The sequence below is a fragment of the Apteryx rowi genome, unplaced genomic scaffold (genome assembly GCF_003343035.1).
Source record: "Apteryx rowi isolate R43461 unplaced genomic scaffold, aptRow1 scaffold_59, whole genome shotgun sequence".
Taxonomy (NCBI): domain Eukaryota; kingdom Metazoa; phylum Chordata; class Aves; order Apterygiformes; family Apterygidae; genus Apteryx; species Apteryx rowi.
Window position 1 is genome coordinate 821,351 of NW_020450860.1, and position 22,572 is coordinate 843,922.

At 52.8% G+C, this 22,572-nt stretch overlaps 1 protein-coding gene across 1 annotated transcript in view; it reads right to left on the bottom strand.

The window, feature by feature from the left end:
- Positions 1–22,572, bottom strand: part of GPC3 (glypican 3) — a 181,285-nt gene that overhangs the window by 138,859 nt on the left and 19,854 nt on the right. Inside the window, exons 2-3 of the mRNA XM_026082717.1 lie at positions 2,816–2,943; positions 1,848–1,895 (exon numbers count right to left, since the gene is read on the bottom strand). Of these exons, the coding sequence (XP_025938502.1) occupies positions 1,848–1,895; positions 2,816–2,943 (176 nt within the window). The remainder of the gene's footprint in view (positions 1–1,847; positions 1,896–2,815; positions 2,944–22,572) is intronic.

Here is a 22,572-nt window from a genome sequence, read left to right on the forward strand (position 1 = left end):
TGGCTGCAGGGCACGTCCTGGCCATGGGGCTGTCCCGGGCACCCTGGCCACTTTGTGTCCTGGCTGCCCCAGCCACGGACCACATCCCGGCGGCCTGGGAAGCCGCCCGGTGCCCGGGGGCGGCCCGGGAGGGGGCTGCACGCCGCGGGGGCGGCAGTGCTGCTCGCAGGGGGGGCGCTGCTGCAGTGTTGCTCGTTTGCACGGGCTGGGGTGCCGCGGTGCTGCTTGCAGGGGTGCCGCGTTGTTGCACTTTCGCACGGGGTGGAGAGTTGCAGTGTTGCTTGCCCGTTTGCACGGGGTGGGGTGTTGCAGTGTTGCTCGTTTGCACCGGGTGGAGCGTTGCAATGTTGCTTGCTCGTTTGCATGGGGTGGGGTGTTGCAGTGTTGCTTGCACGCTTGCCGTCACTGCAGTTAACCACCTGCGTGGCCAGGCCCAGGGTTTGAACAGCGCCAAGTGTGCATTCTGCATGGAATTTGAAGGGTGGATTGTCTCTTGTTTGCACTTAAACACACGTGTTGCCTGAGCCCGTTGTGTTGTGCTGCAAATAAATAGACTCAACAGAGCTTCTCCTCTGAAGTCCTGGCCGTCCCCAGCGTGAGCTGTGGGTGAGAGCTGGCTTGCACGCACCATGCCCTGCACGGGGCTTTTCCCTGGCTGTTGGAGTGGGGCTTTGCCTGGCAACTTTTCGCTCTCTGGTAGCTCAGAGCATGCGTGCGAACACGGCTGTGCCGTGATGGCACCGCGGCAGCGCTGGACGGGCCCCAGGGCTGTGCCAGTAACCTGGTCCTGACGGGGCCGGGGCACCCGTGGGTGCAGGGTGCCCTTGGGTGAGCACTGAACACGCTGCCCCGGGACACAGCAGCGTGCGGCCCTCGCAGCACACGTAAGCAAAAGAGCAGGGGGAAAAAAAACAAATATAAAACACCCCAAATACAGGATCAAATTATCGCTGAGGGCTTGCTACCAGCTTTTTTTTCCACTCTGAAATTTGGAAGAGGAGCGAGAAATGAAAGTCCGACCCGTGCGCTTGTTCTGAGAAAATGCCTGCCGGGGAGAGATTGTTAAAATATATTATGGATATGAGACTAACAAGCTGGAATGTGCCACATGTCTCCCCGCTTAATGGATTGTCTGAGCCTGTTGCTGCCCGCAGACTGCACTATTTATTGCGCGTTTATTGTGTCTAGCRAGCGCGCCTGCGAAGCTCCCATCAGGCAGGCAGCGAAACGGCCCGCGCCGCCGCCGGGGAAGTTCGTTTCAGTCGGAGGAGCAGCTGCTCCCGGGCTCAGCGCGGCACGCGCTTAGGGACGTGGAGCAGGATTTCCCCTTCCCACGTTTCCGTCTCTGCAGGTTGCTTAAATAAAACGGCGTGGGCTGCGTGCCGGGGTGAGCCGTGTCACTCTGGAGAGTTAACCTGTCTTTCCTGYGGCTCTTCCATCGATCCGGTGATGGATTTCTTGGGCTTATGCAACAGTTTGGTTTTCACATTCGGGATCGCTCTGGGTTGGGAATCAATTAGGCTGAATTGCAAAACACAAAGACTGGTGTTTGAAGCGCTCCTTTATATACATTATTGCAATCTATATTAGGTTTATGGGCTGAATTACAGCTGTCTCAAAGGCGTTGGAGCGTATCCTGGATCCGTCTTCAGACCTGCTGTGTGTATTTCATCCGAGTGCAGCAGGCTTTTACTGTCCCAGGTAAGTACACAGCTGCTGTCACGCGTGCCGTCACGGCAGAGAATTACGTGCAGGGCAGGAGAAGCAGCACTTAGGTGTCCATGCAAACACTATGGAGGGCCTTACGATTTCAAACTGAATTAGCAAACAGCATTACTGCTCGCTACTGGATCTGGCTTTGCAGCAGGAGCTGTCATTATCTCGATAACGACTACCTGCAAAAAGGAAGTTTATTTATCAACAAAGAGTTATGTCAGAAGTGAGTTAAAACTGGTGGAACCGCAACAAGAGCAAGTGGTGGCCCTTTCTTTCAGCCACTATTTTAGGTGGCCCAAAGTTTGCTGGCCAAAAAAAAAGCTCAGATTTTAACTAAACGGTTCCTCAAATAGAGGCGTTCCCGGGTGCCAGTTCTGGGTTTGGCTGGGTCCGTCGGGACCGTTGCAGCCCAAACCAAGCGGGCGGCTGCGGTCCCACACACTGTGCAGCCGCACAACTGGTCCCTCTTCTAATCCGTGGGGGTTTGCGGGCGATTTGCTCCAAGATCAGAGGCAAAGGCCCGTTGGCTGCCGGCAGCCGTGGGCAGAGCCGAGCTGTCTCGCGTCCAGGCTGGTAACTCCCCGTGTTAGGACTGCTCGGGCTGGAAAAATTTCACTTAATCGTCTACCTGCCTCGAGCCGGTGAGTAATGAGAGGCAGGATCACGCGCGGCTGGTTTTATCAAACGCTCCTCTGAATCCCTCCCCTGGGAAAAGCCTGAATCAATTAAAGAGTCAAGGAGAGACGTAGGAGAGGGCTTCGCACGCCCCRGTGGACGGTGCCGGGTTGCCGACAGACCGCACTTAGTCTCCCTGCGCTCTTCCCCGCGGTGCCGTGGTCGCCGGCCTGAAGCCGATTGCCACCACCACCGGCCTCCCGGGGCCGAAGGAGCCTTCCCGTCCTGTTCTTCGTCCTGCAGAAACCGCGTGTCCGGGGTTTCGTAGCCGTTTGTGGAGGAGGAGGAGGGAGAAGCACTTCGCTGCAGAGCAGTCCTCCACGCACRTTGTCTGGTGGAAAACAGAAGAGCRCGTTTGCCACGGGAGCAATGATAGATGGCCGGGTAGCCGTGTGGATCCRTAAGGCGCTAGCCTTTCCCTCACCCCGAAAAGCAGCGGCTGATAAACCACCCGCTCGCTGGAGTTGGTTGGGAGCAGATCGCACCGCGGCAGCAGCGAAGCCTTCGGGTAAACGCGTCGCGTGGAGGCACTGCGAATGCCAGTAGAGCTGTCTGTCAAGAGCACCCGGACAACTCATTGTACCTGTCCAAAAATGAGACCAGTCGCGGGAAACTCCCATCGGAAATGCCTCCCGGAGCCACGGGAAATCTCTGCGCCTCGGTCCTGGCACTCGCCCTTTCGCAGCCCTTCCCTTCCCTCCCGCTACGGGACAGAAAGCCTTCTGAAATTGCAGCATATTTTGTGGTACAAAGATCCCAGCCAGACCCAAACCTTTCCAGACCAGCTTTTTACAGACCCTCCTTTATAAACCCACGACGTGCCGGGAGCGCGGGCTGCGCTGGGTCACGGGACGCCGCGGTCCGAGCGGAGGGAGCCTCGGAGCGCCCGCTCCCTTCGCCCGAGCGCCGGGTCACATCTCTCCCCCAAACTGTCTCCAGCTGCAGTGACGGGTGCTGGGCACCCACCAAGGGGCGCAGGGGCATAAGGAAATCGTTTGAGACGCGGCGCTACAGAGAGCATCAAAGCGGAGGAGACACGGAGAAAACCATTCGCCGTGCGCTGCTGCCTCTGCTGGGAGCGCCGGGCAGACGTCGCTCGAGCTGACATCTCCATTTAGCATCTCCCAGCGATCGGTCGCCTGAAGAGGCAGCCCGCAAGGGAGCCGCCCAGCCCGTTCCCGTATGAAACAGAGCGGGGCTGACAATTCCTGAGCTCGGGCTGTCGCTCCGCGGGGTCTCCAGCAAGCAGCACGAGCGAGGATGCAAGATTGCGGGGCACCGTCCGCTCTGAACTAGCCCCTGCGTGCGCAGGGAGAGCAGACCGACAGCTTTCGTGCAGGCATGGGAGACCCTCCCTGGATTTAACTCCGGATGGGCCCTGCACACCCGATTCCCCGCACAGGCTCGGTAACACCCGGAGAGCTCTGCAAGCAGCTAAGCAGCAGGCAGTGTGGCATAAGCACACCGTAAATGCCATGCAAGAGTCGATCTTTGCAGACCAAGGCCAGAAGGTGTTCAGGTTCCTTTCCAGCAATCATTTTTCTCCTGAGCACAGGCACCCCAGTAAAACCTGATTTATACCTTATTCAATGATTTTAATGCTTAATATTATATGCAAAAGCTCTGCAAAGAGATATATGAGAGGTGCATCTCTGCCAGGCTACAAGCAGAGACTGGCTCCAGTCTCACGGTAATGAGGCTCTTCCAAAGGTATCGGAAACGTTAGGCTGCTCCTGAAATACTGCTTTGCTGGTGGAAGAGCAGATGTGCRACCCACTGGCAATTTCATACCCAGTAACTCAAGAAACTTTAGGGACGCGGAGTTCCTCTCTCCCACTGACATACGGCAAGAAGCACTTGCTGGATTYGTGATGATTTGCAACCCGCGAGCCCTGCGCCCCAGCCCTGCTTTCAGCATCTGTGGAGCCGTTCCCGGTTTGTGCCACAACCGGGCCCCAAAGCTCAGGTTTTGCTCCTGATCCTCCCATTTCGCTTAGGGACGCAGTGGAGAGCTGGCGACAGCAACAGCAGTGTCATCCACGTCAGTCATTCCCTTGCCGCCGGGGCTTGTTTGGGGCAAAAACTGGCCCATCTGGTATAACTCTCCCCCTTTCTTTGGAAAGAATTTTCCCAAAAAAAGCATTTCAGAGGCRGCCCCTGGACCAGCACAAAGCCGAAAGCTTGAGGAGGCTGCCGGGTTTGGGGCCATTTCTTTAAATCTCTCAGTTGCTTGCTCTGTCCCAGCCCAGTGCCGCCTTCATCCCCCCTTTCTCCTTACGGAGAGCTCCCCGTGCACGATGGCAAGGAAGAGCAAGGACAGGAGCTGCAAAACGGAGGAGCCTCTGGTTTCCCAGCCCCTCTCTCCGCTCCGCGGGGCTGTTCTGAACCTCGTGCTGCAGCCGGCAAAGCGGCACGAYGTATTTATTCGCTGCGCCTTCAGCTGCGGTGAGCTCGGCACCCGTCTGCCCTGCGGGCGCACGCGGCGGGTGTCCCCATCGGCTCTCCTCGCTCGCCTGGGCTTGCCGTGCTCCAGGGCTCGCGGTGCCCGTGGTTTGGTTTGAGGGTGCGGAGCGTGGCCAACCTCGCAAATGCAGCCACGGAGGCAAAACCTTGGCTCACCGTCACCTGAGCATGGGAATTTTGTTTTATTTGGCTTGGTTTGGGACGTACCCTGCAATTTCCTTGGGGTTCGGACAAGCTCAGTGACAAGGGGAAACTAAGAGGAGCCCCCAACCGTGCTCTTATCCGTGAAGATCCACAGGAGTTATCCATCCCTGCCTCTTGCTGGCATGGACAGGGAGCTGACGGACACCAGCTCCACAGCAGCTTAAGAGGCTCGCAAATCCGGCTCCGGATGCGTCTCAGAAACATTAAGTGGTTGGAGTTCCCCCAAATTAATGTGCAGGGAAGGGATTTGCCTCTTCCCCCAGCCGCCCCATCCCGCAGGCCAGCGCTTGCCGTCCACAGCTCCCCAGTGCCTTGCCGCCGCTCCAGCCCCGGCACCGCCGGATGCTGTGACCTTGCATGTATTAGTTTTTCCCAGCCGCGTTAACGGCCTGACCCTTGGYGAGGGTGATCCCGCAATGAGCCACGGGTCCTCCTCCCGGCCGGCCGGGCTCGCGGGGCACCTCGGCGCTCCCCTCGTTAGCATCCTCGCTTTCATCCGCGAGGACGTTAATGGATCTCCGAGGGCTTTGCTATTAAGTTTGCATCCTTATCGCACCAGCCAAATAATCCAATAAGGCAAACAGCAAGATTTAGCACCTGCGCGTTTGAAAGCGTTTTCCAAGCGTCAGCCAGCTACCGTGCGAGACGCCCYGCTGCAGCGGCAGGAGGCTTCGGCCCCGCGCGGAGGAGGACGGCGGATCTACGGGAGGGGAGCTCTCTTTAAAAAGCAGTTGCGCTAGATGTTCGCATTGGTCTCGTTTCCRGTCAGTAAGAATAATGAACCAGCTCACGGAGAGAGATATATTGTGTTTTTAAATGCTACATCTTTCCAGCACGCAATACATAAACTTCAGGCCTATCAAACCGTTCTCTGGGGGGCTGGTTTTGAGATATATATATTATTATCATTAAACATTAAGCAGAAATTGAGAAGCAGGTAAGTGTGAAGCAGAAATCATTTCTCCTGACTCCCCCGGTCCTTTAAAGCAGTTAAGGCGCAAAGCCAGGCCCGAGCTGCAGGTGTCTGGTGTAGGAGCTCACCTCGAAGGCAGCAATCTCGCGGCACCGGCACCGACCCCTTGCAAGCCCCAGGCTGCAGAGCCCCGCTGCTCGGTCAGACCCTCCTTCCCCATGGAAATCTGGGGCCGGTCACCAGGAACGCAGGGTCCGCAGCCCGCTCCGGCCCCTCGGCGCCCCTGTGCATTTGTGTGCGTGCTTTGGGGACAGGCTGGCCAAGAAAGGGACAGCAAGCCGCTGCGCTCAGGGTCACCGCTGCCGCCGGTCCCTCTTCTTGGGTGGGAGGCACATCAGGGGTTTCCACAAACCCGGGGCGAATGCAATTAGGTCAAAACTCCGCTTTCAGCAAGGAAGAATGAGGCCACCGACGAGCGGCTCCAGAGGCCTTGGCCAGCAATGGGGAAAGCAAGGAGAAACAGCCCCAAAGTTATTTTTGGTGCTTTGGGGTTGTTGAAACCAGACCTGYGTGGGGAGCACTCAGAGCTCCCAGGCTTTATAACATCAGGGAGCAGGAGCAGCTTGGACCCCGGAGCTCCGCGGTGGGTGTCCCGGGACAGAGCCAAGCGTGAGTGGCCTTTTGGGGACTTAAACGCTTGTACTTAGACTGAGATTAAAATTAAAACTAGAAGTGACCATGATGCGTTATTCAGTGGGTTGCTTTCAGAGAAACGGAATAATTTAAGCAGCTCATGCTTAAAGCCGAGCGGATTTTCCTCCCTGTGCCGCCGTCGCTGTGGTCGCCCCTTCTCCGAGGCCGGCAGCACGTGGCCCGTTGCCTTCGGCAGAGCGGTCCAAGCAGCGCTCAGGTCTTACACGCTTCGCTGCAAGGATTTGTCCCCATTTGTGACTTGGCAAGAGAAATCGGAGTAAGAAGGAAGATCTGAGGGAGCAAGAGGATTTGGGCTGTACTAGAAACCGCTCTCACAGAGGAAAATTGCTGAGCGCTATTTTGAAACATCCCAGTGCTGCCAGTGACTAATATTTAGCACCCCCGGGGCGAGTGCACAGGGCTTCGGTTTAGCTTCAAGAAGGCGGCGAATACAGTTTGGGAGCAAAATACCTCCTCGGTACACGGCAAAAAAGCATTGCACCGACAGAAACACGCTTTGCAAGCGGGAACGTCGGGCCAGCGCGGGAAGGGTTCGCCTCGTCCCGCGGGCTTCGTGCCTGGCGAGGCAGCGTGTGCCGGCACCGGTGCTGCCCGGAGTGCACCGCTGAGCACCTTCCCCGGGGTTTCGCATCCAGAGGCGCCGGGGTGCCGCGTGCCGAGGGGCRAACGGCTTCAGCGTAAAAAGCGTTACCACCTGTCTGGCGTAAGCCTATTAGATGGGCCTCAACTTAATGCCAGAGAAACGGCAGCATCTAGCAGCTTCTGGCCATCACGAAGCCAGTCAGGCTCGGGAAAAGGCTTTGGCGAAGCTAGCGAAGGGAAGGCAGCTAATTCCCGGCGGCTCCGTTCAGGCGGCGGCTGAAACGCCAGAAATCTCTCCGGTTCCGAAAACACGGGGACGCAGCCTCCATCTCCACATGCATTTCCACTTTTATTAAATATTCCTGATAGAAATATACGGCCACAGTAACGCAGATCCAATTAGTTCGCCTAATAGCCTTGCATGATGAGATTGGCCTAACCGTCTGAGTGCAGGATTCTGCACAAATGAAAGAGCATTTCCATAAAATTGAAAACATAATTTAGCAATTTGCAGGGGGGGGGAAATCAACAACCTTTTGAGAAAACTAATAGCTTTTCACCATGTAATATAAACTCACCTATCTAGTGCGGAAAAAACATATAAAGCATTAAACAGACAACCCTACCACTAAATGTAATAGTAATAAAACCTTCCCAAATTATTTTCTTATTACCCATCTTTGTTCATTTTCAGACTCTCCCGAGAGAGGCCRCCTGTGCCGCCGATAGAGAAGCTCGACAGCTCCTCGTACATCTGAAACCAGCAAGCGGCTCTCTGCAAGCTCCCGCCAAAAAAAAGGACATTTTCTGCTTTATCCTCAAAAAAGAAGCCCCAGGGCCCAGATCGTGGCAGGCGCGAACCGGCCGAGCTGCAAGTGATTTCCTGGCACTGTTGGGCTGAAGGAGGTTTGTCTCTTTTCCGGAAGTTTTTGTAACCTCCCAAGGCTGTTTTCCCTCTGCTGCAAGGGAGACTTGGATTTACAGCCTCGGAGGCCAGAAGCATTGGGATTAGCCGCTCTCCGGTAAAACACGGATGTCAAATTTCTTCCCGTTGCCTCCGCACCTGGCCCACACGGGTGCGTCTGGAGGCACCTAGGTTCAGCCTGAAGCTGTTAGGAGCTGCCGTACCTTGGGTTTGCCCGGCCGGCGGCTCCCAGCCAAGAGCAGCCCCCGGGCTGCTCCACAGCCGTGGGGCCGCGCAGGGGCATCCACAACCCCCATCCCACGTCTCGGAGGCACAGCTACGGATTAAAACAACGTGAGCGGCGAGGAGAAACAACACTAAAAGCTGTGCTAGTGCTCCTGCACTGGATTTTGGACAGACCTATGAGTTGCGTCACACCAATCACCCCTCCGGCCTGTTTGGATGCTCCGCATTCCCCATCAGCTCCCTCCCTTGAATGCTCCCTTTTTCCCCTGGATTGCAACAACAGCAGAAACCCAAAAAGTTGATCCCACAATGTGCATAATTACTGATTTCAAAGGAAAGCTTCCCCTCCAGCTGCCCTACTTGTATAGGTTACAATGTCTGGAAAGGGAATTAATTAACCCAGGCAGCTCTCCAGCGCACGTACAGACTCACTGCAGCCCATTACAAACCTGCTTAGCGATGCCGGCTTTGCACGCAGCCGGTCGCCTATAAATACAGCTGCAGATGGAATCTTTGAAATTTTAAATGGTAGTTTTGAACGGGAATAACTTGACATTTAATTCTGGGACAATAGCGAAATGTCAACATCTGTTGTGGGAGCGCAGAATAATGATTAACACCAGTTGCCGCTTTTAAGCGTGCCGGAGCATAACGACGCGCTGGGCAGCAGCAGGGCGCAGCGGACAAAACCGCACCGAGCGTCACGGCCCCGATTAAAGCGGCCGGCGGTTTGGGCTGGAGCGCTGCGGCACGAGGGCGGGCGGCAAGCCCACCGCATCGCGCCTCCGCCCGGGTTGTCGGTGAAGGCACCTCTCAGCCCTGGCAGAGGAAGATGGGGCGATGCTCCCCCGCCACCCTGGCTTGGGCTTCGCTGCGACCCAGCAGGGCAAACCAAGGCTATCTCAGCATTTAATTACAGGGCTGAAGTCCTCTGCAAAGGTTTCTCGAAGAATTTCAACTTTTACCCCCCTCGATCACCCCGTACGCTGAATTTCCCAGCCTGAACTCTGTTGTGATGATCTTGGTCCGCTTCCTCCCGAGGGGAACAGCTCCCTGTCTTGGCAGGGGGTTAAAGCGGGGACAGGGCAAAATCCCACACAATCCCACAAAAACAGGAGTCTCCTGAGCCTTGGCACACAGAGGGGATCCTGGCACATGTCATGAGCTGCGCCGTGCTCAGCCCCGCTACGGCCACAGACGGATGCAGCCAACAGCCTCAGGCAGGCAGCAGCCAAAACCCACCAAACCCTGCAGTACTCAAGGACATCCCTGCCATAGATTTTTTAATCTGAAGGAAAGTTACTGCATTTAACCATTAGGGGATGACATTAAAAGATGCTCACTAAACCCAGTCATCAAAGGGGTGGCACATTAGCAGTACCAGCCTATTTGGCAAGCAGTATGTACACAAATTGCACTGTTTTTTTTTCCCTCCCAATGCTCATGCATCTATAGATGGGGGAAAAAAAAAAAAAAAAAAAGACCAGGTCAGCTGGTCTGGGTCCTCAGAAATTTCCTGGAGGAGTCTCCCGTGTTCACAGGGTCAGATCCTGAAAAGTGCTGAGTCTGCAAATTTAATGGCAGGTATTTTAAAGGTGAACCAAGTTGCAGCAGAGCGCAGCACACTGCACATGGTGAGGCAGATCCCTGCATCTCGGCTTCAGAAAGTGCCTCAACCCCTTTGGCGGCCGTGGCAGGGATCTCCGGCGGCCTGGCATCCCCCTCGGAAATGGGGTCGGGAACAGGGGGATGGGCATGGTGCAGACCCCCAGCCCTCATTCCCCGAGGGAGGAAATCCTGAATTTTTAATGGAAGTGGTGGAAGTTTCCTTGATGACATCCAGCCTCTGCATTTTGCCAGAGGGCCAGATTTCTCTGCCGAACAGCTCGAAAGCTTTGCACCAACCTCACAAGTGTGCAAAGAGATCTGCGCTGAATTGCTCTGGATTTTAGTCTGGCCTCGGGTCAGCAACCCCGATGCAGGGGCATCCAAGAGCAACAGCAGATCGGTCCCTAGGACCTCTACCAAGAAATAACGGAAATGTTGCTATTACACCCTAAATGCCGGGAATGGCACAACACCCATTACAAGCCGGGTGCTGATAGCCAGCAATTCCGCTTTTTTTCCTTCCAGCAGGTTCACTTCTGTTTGTGCTGGTGCATGATTATATATTTAGCGGAGGAGTTTATTCACTGTGAGAATAGCAGCTTTTCAAATTAGTGCTACGTATTTCCTATGTGATGGGGGGAGGCAGGATTTTAGGGCAGAGGGAGCCTTGCTTTGAAGAGCTGTTTTAACCCGTCATTGACATTAACACTGAAAAGGGGGAGGCAATTCCTCAGCTGGTTCGTCCACGGGCACCACCGGCACGTGAGGGAGGAGGCACAGGGGCTCGGGCCTCGTCTCCAACACCAGTGACGACGACACATGGCCTTTCCCCTCGCCTTCGTTACCCGCCAGATAACGACCCCCGCAGAGGGGCTGGGCTTTTCCAAAGGCGATCCTTAAACTCCATCACAATCTGCCAGCTGTTCCCTCCTGTACCTCTGCGGGAGAGCGGTGGCAGAGGAGAACAGTCATTTTAAGGGATAAATAACTTTTCTTTTTTGCCCTTTATGCAGATAGAGAAAAGAAGGAGGAAGATGTCAGGGGTGGGAGCACAAGCAGCCACATTCCGCTCCTGACAGCGGTGGCCAGCATCCCGCCAGCTCCGGCACAGCCAGCACCTCTCAAACGCTCTCTCTTTGCAGGCAGCGAATGAACAGCAAGCGCATCGGGGAGAAGCCGGGGTGGATAATCGGCTTTGGATTTTTGGAATTCTCCCCCCAGCCACCTGTGTCCAAAGTCAGGCGCTGGTTTGCTCCTCTACCTGCCCAGAAATCACCCTCCTGCTCTAAGCCCAAAGCTGCAGGCACCGGGCTGCAAAGTGCTGCTGGAGGGGCCACCGTGGGGGAGTCCACTGAATGAGCAGGACCCGGAGACCCTGGTTAAATTAAGAGAACCTATTCTCAGATTAATAGACCTAAGGGAATCACTTCTTTCCTTTTGTTATTTGTTAGGGGCTTTTCCCACCCTTTGCAACACCGCGTTAGCAGCTCTGGGGATCGTGCAGGAAGTCTCACGACGGGGTGTTTCGCTTCGAGCCCTCACCATCGCGGAGCCGGCCCCGGAGCATCACCCCCAGTCGGGTCCCCGCTCGTTGGAGCCACGATTTCCCGTTAGGCGAGGCGCAAAAAGTCTCTCCGCCAGCGGTGCCCAGTGCTCCCGTGGCAGGGGCAAAGCCGTGCGGCAGAGCTGCACAGTGGAGACGTGCCACGTCACGCGCATCACCTCACTAGCGTTTTCTCAAGCTCGTGGCCCAAACAGACTGAAAGAAAAACTGAAATCAAACCTAAGCTTATTGCAGGACCTACCCCTACGACTTAGCTCTGTGCTGGCATCAGCAGCAAGCTGTTTGCAAAGGGACAAATATTTTATCTTTTTCTTTCCAAGTGAGGTTTTGAAAAACTGCAAAAGGCAAAAGATTTATTCAAGGCCTTGGTGAGCAGGACACAGCTGTGCTGTAGCGGGTTCCCGTCTCCGGCCTCAGTCGTTCTCCAGGTGACTGATTGGCACTTCAGTTTTATGGTGGCCACTGTGACATTTCTGACATTTTTAAGATTAATAACACCTGGCAGGCTTTTCCCCACCAGCAATCACATTGCTCCACCGCAGGGCTTGGGTTTTATCCTCATCCCTTGTTGCTCTGTCATTTCTAATGACAGGTTAACAGACGTCCGCTACGCTGGCTTTGGACTGTGAGCGGGAGGTTTTCCTCAGACCTATAAATTGCAGCCTGCCTGGTGTGAAAGCAGAGCGTTTTGTTAATGCAGCTGAAAAGGGCTTTGGCCAGCAGCAATTCAGGGCACCTTCCTGGGAGCCGCTTGCTGGGCTGCCCCGGCCCCAGGCGCTCACTCGCTCCCCACGGTCCCGCCCGGACACCCACCCCAGGACTCCAGCACCCTCCTTCGACACCTCCAGTCTCCTTGCATTGGTTTTAAGCCCACGTGTCTTAAAACCATGAGTGCTATTTGCTACACTGATAAACCCATATTGCTTTTTATAAAACCATACATTCCCACCAGGCATTTGCTGTTACTTGTAAGCTACTTTTTTTTCTTTTTTTATGGAAAAACAGAAAAAAAAGGAAATAAAAGAAAAAAAGAAAAAAGAGTTAATTTAAGCAGAGGAATAAACTCAAGTGAGATGAAGATAACTTCTAGAGTACCAAATTCCTCTGGGGCATTAGCAACTATCAGACAAAGTCCAGTTACCTCTCTTCTCTTTAAAATCAGTGGAAACTGCATTAACTTAGGGCAGAGCTGGGCTACAAAGGTGCAAAAAATAATAATAATAAATCTACCCATAACGATGCAAAGCTTTGGGGGGGAGCCAAGGGAGGCTCGCTACAGCCGGTCCATGCCAAGCGGGGAGGACGCCGCAAGCCTTCCCCACGGCGGCGCGAGGGACCCGGCCCGGGAGATCGGCAGCCCCCCGAGCCGGAGGGGATTTCGCGCCACGCTTTATTCGGAAGCAGCCTGCCCTCACGTGGCGAAAGGGAAACCGGGAGCCCGAGGACTGGCGGACGGGGCGATGGGGGCCCGGGCTCTCCTCGCGCGTCGCCCAGGGGTGCGACCCGCTGCGCGAAGCAGGGGCGAGCCCCCTGCGGTGCCGGCACCCAACCCGAGGAAAAGCCCCACTGGCGCTCGCTTTGGGTGCGGAACGACCGCTTTTGTGGAGCCAGCCCCATCGCGCGGCCCACAGGAGCGGGGACCGGCTCGGAAAGGCGCCCGCGCACCGGGGTGGCGGAGCGAGGCTTCAGCCTGCGTCGACGCGACACGAYGCGGAGCGACGAACGGGCCCGTCCGAGCGTGGGGCACCGCAGCTGGGCCGAGGCCCCCAGAGCAGAGCGCGCCGGCTGCCCTCAGCACGGCCACGGCTCGAACGCGGCCCCTCACGTGCCAACAGGGCCCGGAGCAGCGGCGCCCGCCTGAGGCAAGACCAGGCCTCTCGGCCTCGCGCTCCTGACGGGGTGAAAACGCAGAGGAGCCGGTGCTGGTGACAGGCAGCACCTCGGCAAACAGCACCACCCGTCAGAAAACGAGGGGGGAACGCAACGGATCGCCTCGGTCTAGATGGCACTCGCATACATATATATTTTTTTTCCAAAAAAACAGCCATTCTCTGCCCCACTCCCAGGGACACGGCCAGGGCCAGACCCGCACCCGAGGAGCTCGGAGACCCCTTAGTCCTCGTCTCCGGCCAGCGACCTCCCAGCAGCCGGAGCGTCGCAGCGCAAGTGACTGGTGAGGAAGCATGGAGGCCAGCACGGTGGCCCTGCCCGCTCCGCGGCCAAGGCTCCAACCCCGCTTTATCTGCCTGCTGCTGCCTCCCAAAGTGAGCCAGGCCTGCGCTTTGGCTGGGGAGGGCAGGGGAGCCAGGGGAAAGAGGGTTTGGTACATGAAAATAACCCAGAGAAGTCGCGGCGACACACTAACCGAAGTCTGCACAACCATGCTTTGCTACGCTTACCGCATTAATAACACCATGCGAGTAGGTGGCACTTGCAAGYAGCGTTGTTTGCCTCCCTGCTGCTAACGCACAGGCGTGGGGTAATTCAGCCAAGCAGTTCTTGGGCCACCAGTGTTTCGAAGCGATTTTTGGCCTTTTTTYTGTTGCTGTTGTTCAAAGCAGAAGGCACAACCATTCCTGTGCTCTCACTTTGTTTTAGAGAGGATGAAAAACAGCTTAACGTTTTTGCAAGAAATGGATGTTCAGCACATGCTTGTGACAAGATCTTACTAAACATTTTGTGTTATTATCTCTCTATATATAGATTTTTTTATTTATTTATATAGAAGTCCTTCTCTTTCAGAGTGCCAGCCAAATCCAGCAAAAAGCCGGAAGGAAGCTTCTCCAAGGGAACCACTGGGTTTCGCGCACCCTCCTCCATCGCACCGACCATGGCCCCGTGAGGCGAGGGGGCCGCGGCTCCGCTGCACCCCGGGGAGCCCCAGTGCCGAGACGCCCGAGGATGAAACCTCGGCGCAGGGAAGTTCGCAGGGCCGGGATTTCACTAGCGCTCAGCCCTGCACGGCAGAGAAAAGGTTTGGGTGTTCCCGAGTCCTCTCTGGAACAAGAGCTCTGCTTTACACACATTTATGATCCTCATGTGCCTATTTCCTCATGTATCGCTTTACAAATTTATTTAGGATATGCAGGCACAGCATGAGTCCGCTGCTCCTTTAGGAAGAACTGCAATCCTGCTGCACTCCTAACACCGCTAGCTTTAAAATAACTTTTTCCAAAACTGGCTAAGGTTTTTACTAAAGATAAAGCACTTGCCAAGACTTTTACTTCCGAAATTAAGATTAAAAACTGCTTTATTAGTTGACCAAAATTGAACAACAAATGTCTACTAGAAGCTGGGTATAGACATACTTCTAGGGTCAGTAGCAGCAAAAACTACCTTTTCATTTTGAGAAAATGAAGTTTCCCCAAAACAGAGGGTGAGTTGTCATCTCACACTCTTTTCTGCAACTATATCATGATAAAGAGAATTTAAACATTTTTAATCAACCAATTAAGCTCTATGTTACTCTTGGATTGAAGGATACGGTTTAGACGCACCATTCTTTAAACTGCAGGGCTGATTTACATGGTTTCCATCACAAACATTTTGTTTTGACAGAAATCCCCCCCCCCTTTTTTTTTTTTTTTTTTTTTTTTTTTGAGTAAAACAAGGATTTGGGGGGTTGCATAAGTCCAAACAGAGGGCAAAAACTAATTTCTTTTCCCATCCTTTGGTATCCTTTTCATTCCATGTCAGTGCAAACCCAGATGTTTAATCAGTCATAAACCAGACAACTTCAGTCTATACAGAAGGCCCTTGTTTAATTCCACTCAAATTCCTGACTCTTCCTTACATACCAGCTGAAAAACTGAAAACTCAGTTAAAATTTGCATCAGTTTGCAGCCAAAGGAATAACACCACCGATATCTTAACGGTGGGCAATTTTCAAACCACTTCTCAGGACTTAAGCACCCTTCTTAGACTACTAAGAATTAACACGAGCAAGTGCTCCGTGACTCTGTGCTATTTTAATAAATTGTGTTGGTTACCAAAGCACTAACGAGCACCTGCACAGCTGCCCGCTGATGGACGGAGCAAGCGCCTCCAAGCTGCGTCGTGGATGCTTTTGGGTACAGCCGGCAAACAAAAAGTTGTTTTCTAGCACAGCAGCTCTGGAGGCAGGAAGGGATCTGTGTTTTTAGAGCAGAAAGGTCTTAATTTTACTTTCATTGCTGCGATGAAGCTGTGAGTGGACAGGCTGTCCAGCAAATCAGGACCTTTGAAGTCTCCAGAGATTTGTTACTTCTTTTTCTTTCAAGTTTTAAGTCTGTCCTTTCAGCCATTTGCTATTGCTCCAGGGTACCCGCTTGGGAACCAGATTTGGCAGTACAAGAATGGCACTTTGCACCAAAGAGCCCATTGCCATTAAAAAAAGTAAATCATCTAACTCCAGCTTTATATCACCAGAATAACTTCCTCTTCTGTAAGTTTTTTTTTAATTATATATAAGAGCATTGGTGATTTGCTCTTTTCTTTGGTTCCATGCTCTGATGCTCTACATTTTATAAAATCTGGTGGCAAATTAAACAACCTTTACAATCAACGCTTCCAGTGGGGAAGATGATTAGCCAAATAGCTGGTGACTTCTGATCCATCTACAACAGCTGGAATATCAGCTGCAGAAGTGCAGTCATTTAAATCAACAGGTAGATGTAAAAGTCAAAGAGAACGAAGCACATTATTCTGTTGCTGCATCATCACGGGTGGTTTGATACTGGGAAAAAGCACAGCAGGGGAAGAGGCAGAGGATGGACGGACGTAACAGCAATTGCTTTCTAAGCCAACAGGTGCAGGAACAGATCTGGTTTTGCTCTGGACAACACTAGCTTTAGCGACCAAGACAACATAAACAAATTAGAAATACTTCAGCCTCTGTCAAGTGTGATTTTAAGCTAATATCAGCTGGAAATTAAGCCCAAGTTTTATTGACACACACTGTGATTACTTTGGACAAAGTAATTCAGGAGTGACCAGAGATGAACGACTGAGCAGCAAGCAGCTGGGCTGCATCTCAAAGGACAGTCCTGTTACAAAAGCTTACCTGGGCTTAACACACCGATTTAGACATGAACGTGCTATAAAAAACAACCCTGAAGACCCACAACAGCAGACGATACTTTACAAACAAATGGTGGTTTGGAAAGATTAAGAATAATTTTAGCAAGTTTCCTTTAAGAGAAGGGGAAAGTGCCCACTGGATGCTCTGGCCAGGCAAACGCCCATTAGAGTGGGGAATAACCACGTGCATATGGAGTAACACAAAGTGTTGTGTGGCAGCAAGGAGACCAAAAATAATAATATGAAATATTCCCGCTCTTTAAAAATAGCCCAGGCACTCAGATGTTCAAAGCCATCTGAAGCTTCCAGAACAAGACTTACGTCTTTCCATGAGAAGCCCTCATGTCTGCGTGCGCTCGTACCTATTTATAACTTTCCAGTACAAAAATTACTGGTGCCGACTCCTTTCTGACGTCCCACTCCCCGAAATAGCCACTACGACATCTCCTGGAGCAGCCTCGGCCCTTTGGCACACCGATGCCCAACGGCCACAACGCTCCTCAAGAAAAAAAATAAAAATAAAAAACACTCATTTAAAGATCAATGCAGCACCCCTGCGCCAGTGCGACAGTAACAGCAATGCACGTGCAGCCCAGGGAGGTTTCATGACTTTTCTTCATTTGCTGCAGCAAAGCATTAATGCTTTGCCTGAGCACCCGTTCCCACGTCCCGGGTGCCCCTGGCCACAGCTTTCCCAAGGGAGACCTGGGAGGCTGCAAGCACCCTGCCACCCTCCAGACACTGCTCCCAAATTGCTCTCCCCGGCCTGGGCGCATTAGAAGAGACCAAGTTCCCTCTGATTCTCCCGCTTGCAGGAAGCCAGCAAAAAAMCTCCCAGCGCCCTCCTGCAGCACTCCTTGGACACACACACCCCACAGCTGGTCTCAACCTCTGCTATCAGAGCAGCATCCACCTTAGAAAATCATCTAAACCAGTAAAACCTGGTGGACAGAAGCACTTTGAGCAGAAAAGGTGGCCCAGAGGCAGCAGCTGCAGTGGGACCCCATAGCTCCCTCTTCTCCCCACCATGAGTCTCCCAGCCCAACACTTTATTAAATAGGACATCCAAAACCTCAGAAAACAAGGGATCTCCTGGAGAGGTTCAACAGTGACATCCTAAGCTTAAGATGAAGCACTCTGTGCCGTGCCGTTAGCACACACACTAGTCAGTTGTTACTTCAAAAGTCAGCTTCAATATTTTTAAACTGTGGAAAGTGGAAAGTGTCTCCACGCAGGGATCCGAGCAGTGCAAAACAGACCACAGGTCTGAAAGGGCTGCAAGCAAATCTGGGTGGGCCAAAAGTGGCCTGCTCGTAACGGGCGCTTCTGCAGTCTGGGCACACCGGTAAGTCTAGTCTCAAGTGCAAGAGAAGGAAAGGACCAAAGAGCTCACCCAGGAGACAGACGCCCCAGCAGGAGACACGCAGTGAATAAGAGTTTAGAGTGAGCACACTGTGCCATAGCGTGAGATCTCTGTAGCCTCCGATCGCAGCATGCTCTTTCTTGCTGACCTTAAAAAAAAAACACAGTAAGGTGATAACAGCAGCACGTCTGACTTCCAAACCCTGCAACACTGATACCCAGCAAGTCAGAGCTTCACTGCCATTTCACTGGCACCCTGGAGAAAAGCAGCATACAAGTCAAAGAAATGCGCTACCACCCTACTGTGCTCAAATACCAGAGCCTGACAATAACAGCTTACTACGTTAAGCGTGCAAGAAGCACACGCAGGGCACCGGTTTGCAGAAGCTTCTTACAACAAAGCCGAAGGATTCTGCTTTTTTCTGACGCCGGAGTCAGTTTACTACTGCAGAAACGTTCAGCTCACTTCTTAGACTTCAGTGATTTGAGCAAAGTCAGTAAACTCCGTGCAAACCACCCAAATTGCAAATGGCAGACTTGTCACTCGGAACAGATTGTGTAGACACTCATCGAAAAAGCAAACACCTACGCTGTTAATAGATAGCTTTCGCTTGCAGGATCAGACAACAACAACCGCTCTCATCCAGATAACTCAACTTCCAGTGCTCACCCAAGCTACCGCAGATGCTACTGATAATCCCATCTTTTTGCCAGTACCCATCTCACACTTTGGAACTATAACCATGTTTAGAAGAGCTCACCAGCGAGGTCTCCCACACGTTCCCTGCTCTTACCTGGAAGAACCATTGTGCATCAGGCACGGGTTGTGCCAAGTACATCTGATGGTGGCACTGAACGCAGTTCGCCCGAACGACACTCACGCGGGGCCATGCATGTGCTGGGTCACCATCTCGCAGGGCAGCAGAGCCGGGTGCAGACCAACATTAGCAATAGAAAACCAGACTTGGGAGTTTCTCCCCAAAGTGCATTAACGCAGTAGCAAGCTTTGGTTTTGTTCCTCGTGCAAACGCAGCCCGATGCCATTCACTTGATTGGGGGTACGCTGCACTACAGTGAATCACAATTAGCAAAGTCCTCAAGCCCATTTTTCCTTGCTGTCAACAAGCATTGCGGCCAGAAGGGGTCTACAGAGAAGGAACGTCTTTTCCTTTTGCTAGTGCAGGGATTTGAAGTCCAGATTACAGCTCTCCCAAGCACAAGGAAGATTACAACACTCAGCCTCAGATTAGACTCTGGTGCATAAAACCACCCGGAGACACCAGCTGCGTGGAAACCCTCACAGGAGCTCTGCGGGGGCACTTCAAGCAAGTGAGGTCTGAGAGCATTTTCCTCCCCAGACTGACTCTCCTGGGGTTCTGGACCTCACCTCCACAGCTGACAGCTGCTCACCACCTTCACCTGGAGATCCAGCAGCCACCAGACTTCAGAGGCTCCCAGACAACCGGAGGCACTTGCCCAGAAAGCCACCAGTGCCTTTGGGCACTTGGATGGCACTAAGGGACATGAGCACCCCTACTTCTCCCCTCCACCCCATGGCAGCAGTCTGACAGCCCTGGGCACTGCAAGCCAGACCACAGTGACATGACCTTTTCACATCGCAAGGATATTTATAGCTGGGGGAAGGGAGGGTGTTTTAAGCCCAGCTACTGCTCACTTAACTAGCCCACAGGTGTTTGCACCGAGGCAACCAAAGAGACCAAGCTGCAGCACTGGGGCAAGTCTCAAACCAGCTTTGCCACATGATATATGGGGAACCTCACAATTGCAAACAAGGCAGAATAGAATAAAAACCCAGCTCACACCTGAGCCTTGTCAGGGTCCAGGATACAGGCAATAACTCAAGACACACCAGGGTTCACACAAGCAGGTGAACCCCCAAAACCCACCTTACACACTACAGCAATGCAGCAACCCTCGCAGCAACACAGCTCTCCCCCTCCCCAAATATAGCATCACCACTTATCCACCCACAACACCGGAGAGCAGGTTCAGCTCCCTCCTTGCCTGACAGTATCCAGACCTCACTGCTGGCTTTATCAGCGCAGGCTTCGCAGGCAGGAGCACCAGCAGAAGAGCCCACACGTTCGGGCTGCCACATCCCGCCTGTGCAGCAGAGCCCGGGCTCTGGCCCCTGCTCCCTCAAGAGAGCATTTCACACCGTTTTGCCAGCCTCCAAAGCTGGCAGGAACCAAGGTCTCCCCACTCCCAGGAGCAGCAGAAAGAGACAGGCTTCAGCTACACTCCCAACTTCAAGGCTCACTGAGTCAAAGAGCAAAAAAGGGAGTGCAACTATCACTTAAGAGCCTGGAGTCAAGTACTACTCACTTGAGGACTTCCTTCTCCTGGCCTGGGGGAAAACACCCCCCTCCTCAGCAAAAAAAACCCTCCTTGAAGTAGCAGCAGCAGGAGGTTCGTAACACATCTACCTTCTTTAAAATCGAGGGGGAGGAGGTAGCTGGAGCTCCTGAGGTGGCAGGAGGCAGAACAAGGCTGCAACCAACAGGCCAGGCAAAAAGGGTCTCCCTTATTTTTGTTACTGGTATACTGCAACTGCACTTTAATGACACATTAAACAAAATTATTTGAAAATCACTTTATTGTTAAGTCCACCACAGCCATTTACATATTACCATAGAAATATTCCCAGAAAACCCTTCCCCAGACCACCCTTCCCCCCATTTTTTTAATTAGAGAAACATTAGTTACCTGGAGAAGTTTTGTTTCTTTCCATCCCTTTAAGTTTTGGGGTCAACAGCAAGCCATAATACACAATTATTACCGACTCTGCTGTGAGAATTGCTTACTGACAAAAGCTATGTTGTCAGCGATGAAGGTCTTGCGGTTTACAGATGGATACCGTGCAATTTTTCTCCTGCTAAACTAATCAAAATTGCATCGTGATCCACCCGACAACAGCAAAACAAAGCTTACCACGCTGGCAGATTTTGAGAAGTGCAGCCTGAAGACAAGTCCTCCTTTCCTCCACAGGCCGGGACAAGTGCAATACTCTACATATAGCTACAAGTAATGCAACAAATCCCCACCCATGGAGAAACCAGTGCAATCTTCAGATCTTCATGGAGGAAGGAAAAAGCAAAAAAAGTGCTTCCAAACCCATTATTCACAACAGATTCACCACCACCACAGTCAGTTTTGCATGGATTTGCACAGCAATTTTAGTAAGCTGGGATGCAAACCTGCAAAACTGACTGTAATCAGCACCATCTTCTCAAGAAACTGCCACTAGCTAAGATGCACTTTATCTAGCAGTACTGTAAGTGCCCACATTACAGTAGGTCCAATTCAAAGCTACCTGCACTATGAGCACTTTGATACTGCTAGGACAAAACTACTTCCTGAGCAATTGCCTTCAGTGAAAGAAAACGCTTTAACTAAAACTGTAATTGCTGCGCTAAAGGCAGATGGATGCGTGTTTTGGATGCAGGGGCAGCAGCTTGTGCCAGAAGGAGCATTTAGGGCAGTAGATTCTACGCTACTTCACTAACTGCACTAGATGCACCTTAACACAAGAACCATTTGTAACGTAGCTCTAACACAGCAAAACAACAGTTCGGGTTACGTCCGTGCCCTGCCACAGTCACTGAATTGCCACAGTAATGCTAGAAGTGCTTATACTGCAGTAGATCCCAAACTCTACCTGCACTGTAAGCACTTTTGCACAACTCAAGGCCCATCACCAGAGAGAAACTCTTCCACTTAAAAGGTCTTCTCATTTCAGCGCAGCTAAAACATCAAGTAGTGTCTTGATTGAAGCACAGGAGCCAATACTACCTGCCAAGAAAGAAAGCAAATATTAATGTTACGTGACACATATAGATTAGGAATTAAGGCAGCAATTTGGTTTCTTGCTCGATCTCGTGCAGATTTCCTTGTTCAAGTACAGATGCAGAAGTCGGTTCAGTTTGGAGAAGGCAGTTTAACCGAGGGTGCAAACTAAAAAGGAAGAGTTGGCAGCTAATTTTCACTTAAGTTGAGGTGAAAATGGCTTCCTCTGCAGTTCTTAATGGCAGTTAAAAAGCACTGTAACAGGTATCAAAACATCCTGGTTTCCTACTCCTGTGCATTTGGTGTGTTACTACAGCGCGCAAGACATTTTTACTTGACCTTTCTCCGGGAGCTTTACTGAGCATCTTGCATCACCCAACCACCAAACATCCCCCCCAGCAGCACAAGGAAAGTTTTGACACACAATCCTGCACCCTCAGCCCCAGTCGCGGAGTGTCTGCACCCCAGGTGACGCTGCCGAGCGGCACAAAGCAACGGACCCTTCTCAGACGAGAGAGGGGGGACAAGAAAATTAGTAAATCAATAAAAATTGGAATTAGCGTCCCTGCAGAGCCAGGCTGTCAGCAGCAGCCGGGCTCCGCGGGGCACGGCCGGGTCCCCGTCTTACAAACCTGCGGAGGCGGGAAGAGCTCGGCCGAGGACGCCCGGGTGGCGGCGCGGTGCCCGCAGCGCTACCTGCCCCCGGGGCCGCGCGGCGCTGCCCGTCTGGGGGCCGCCGCCACGTGCGCGGGAAGG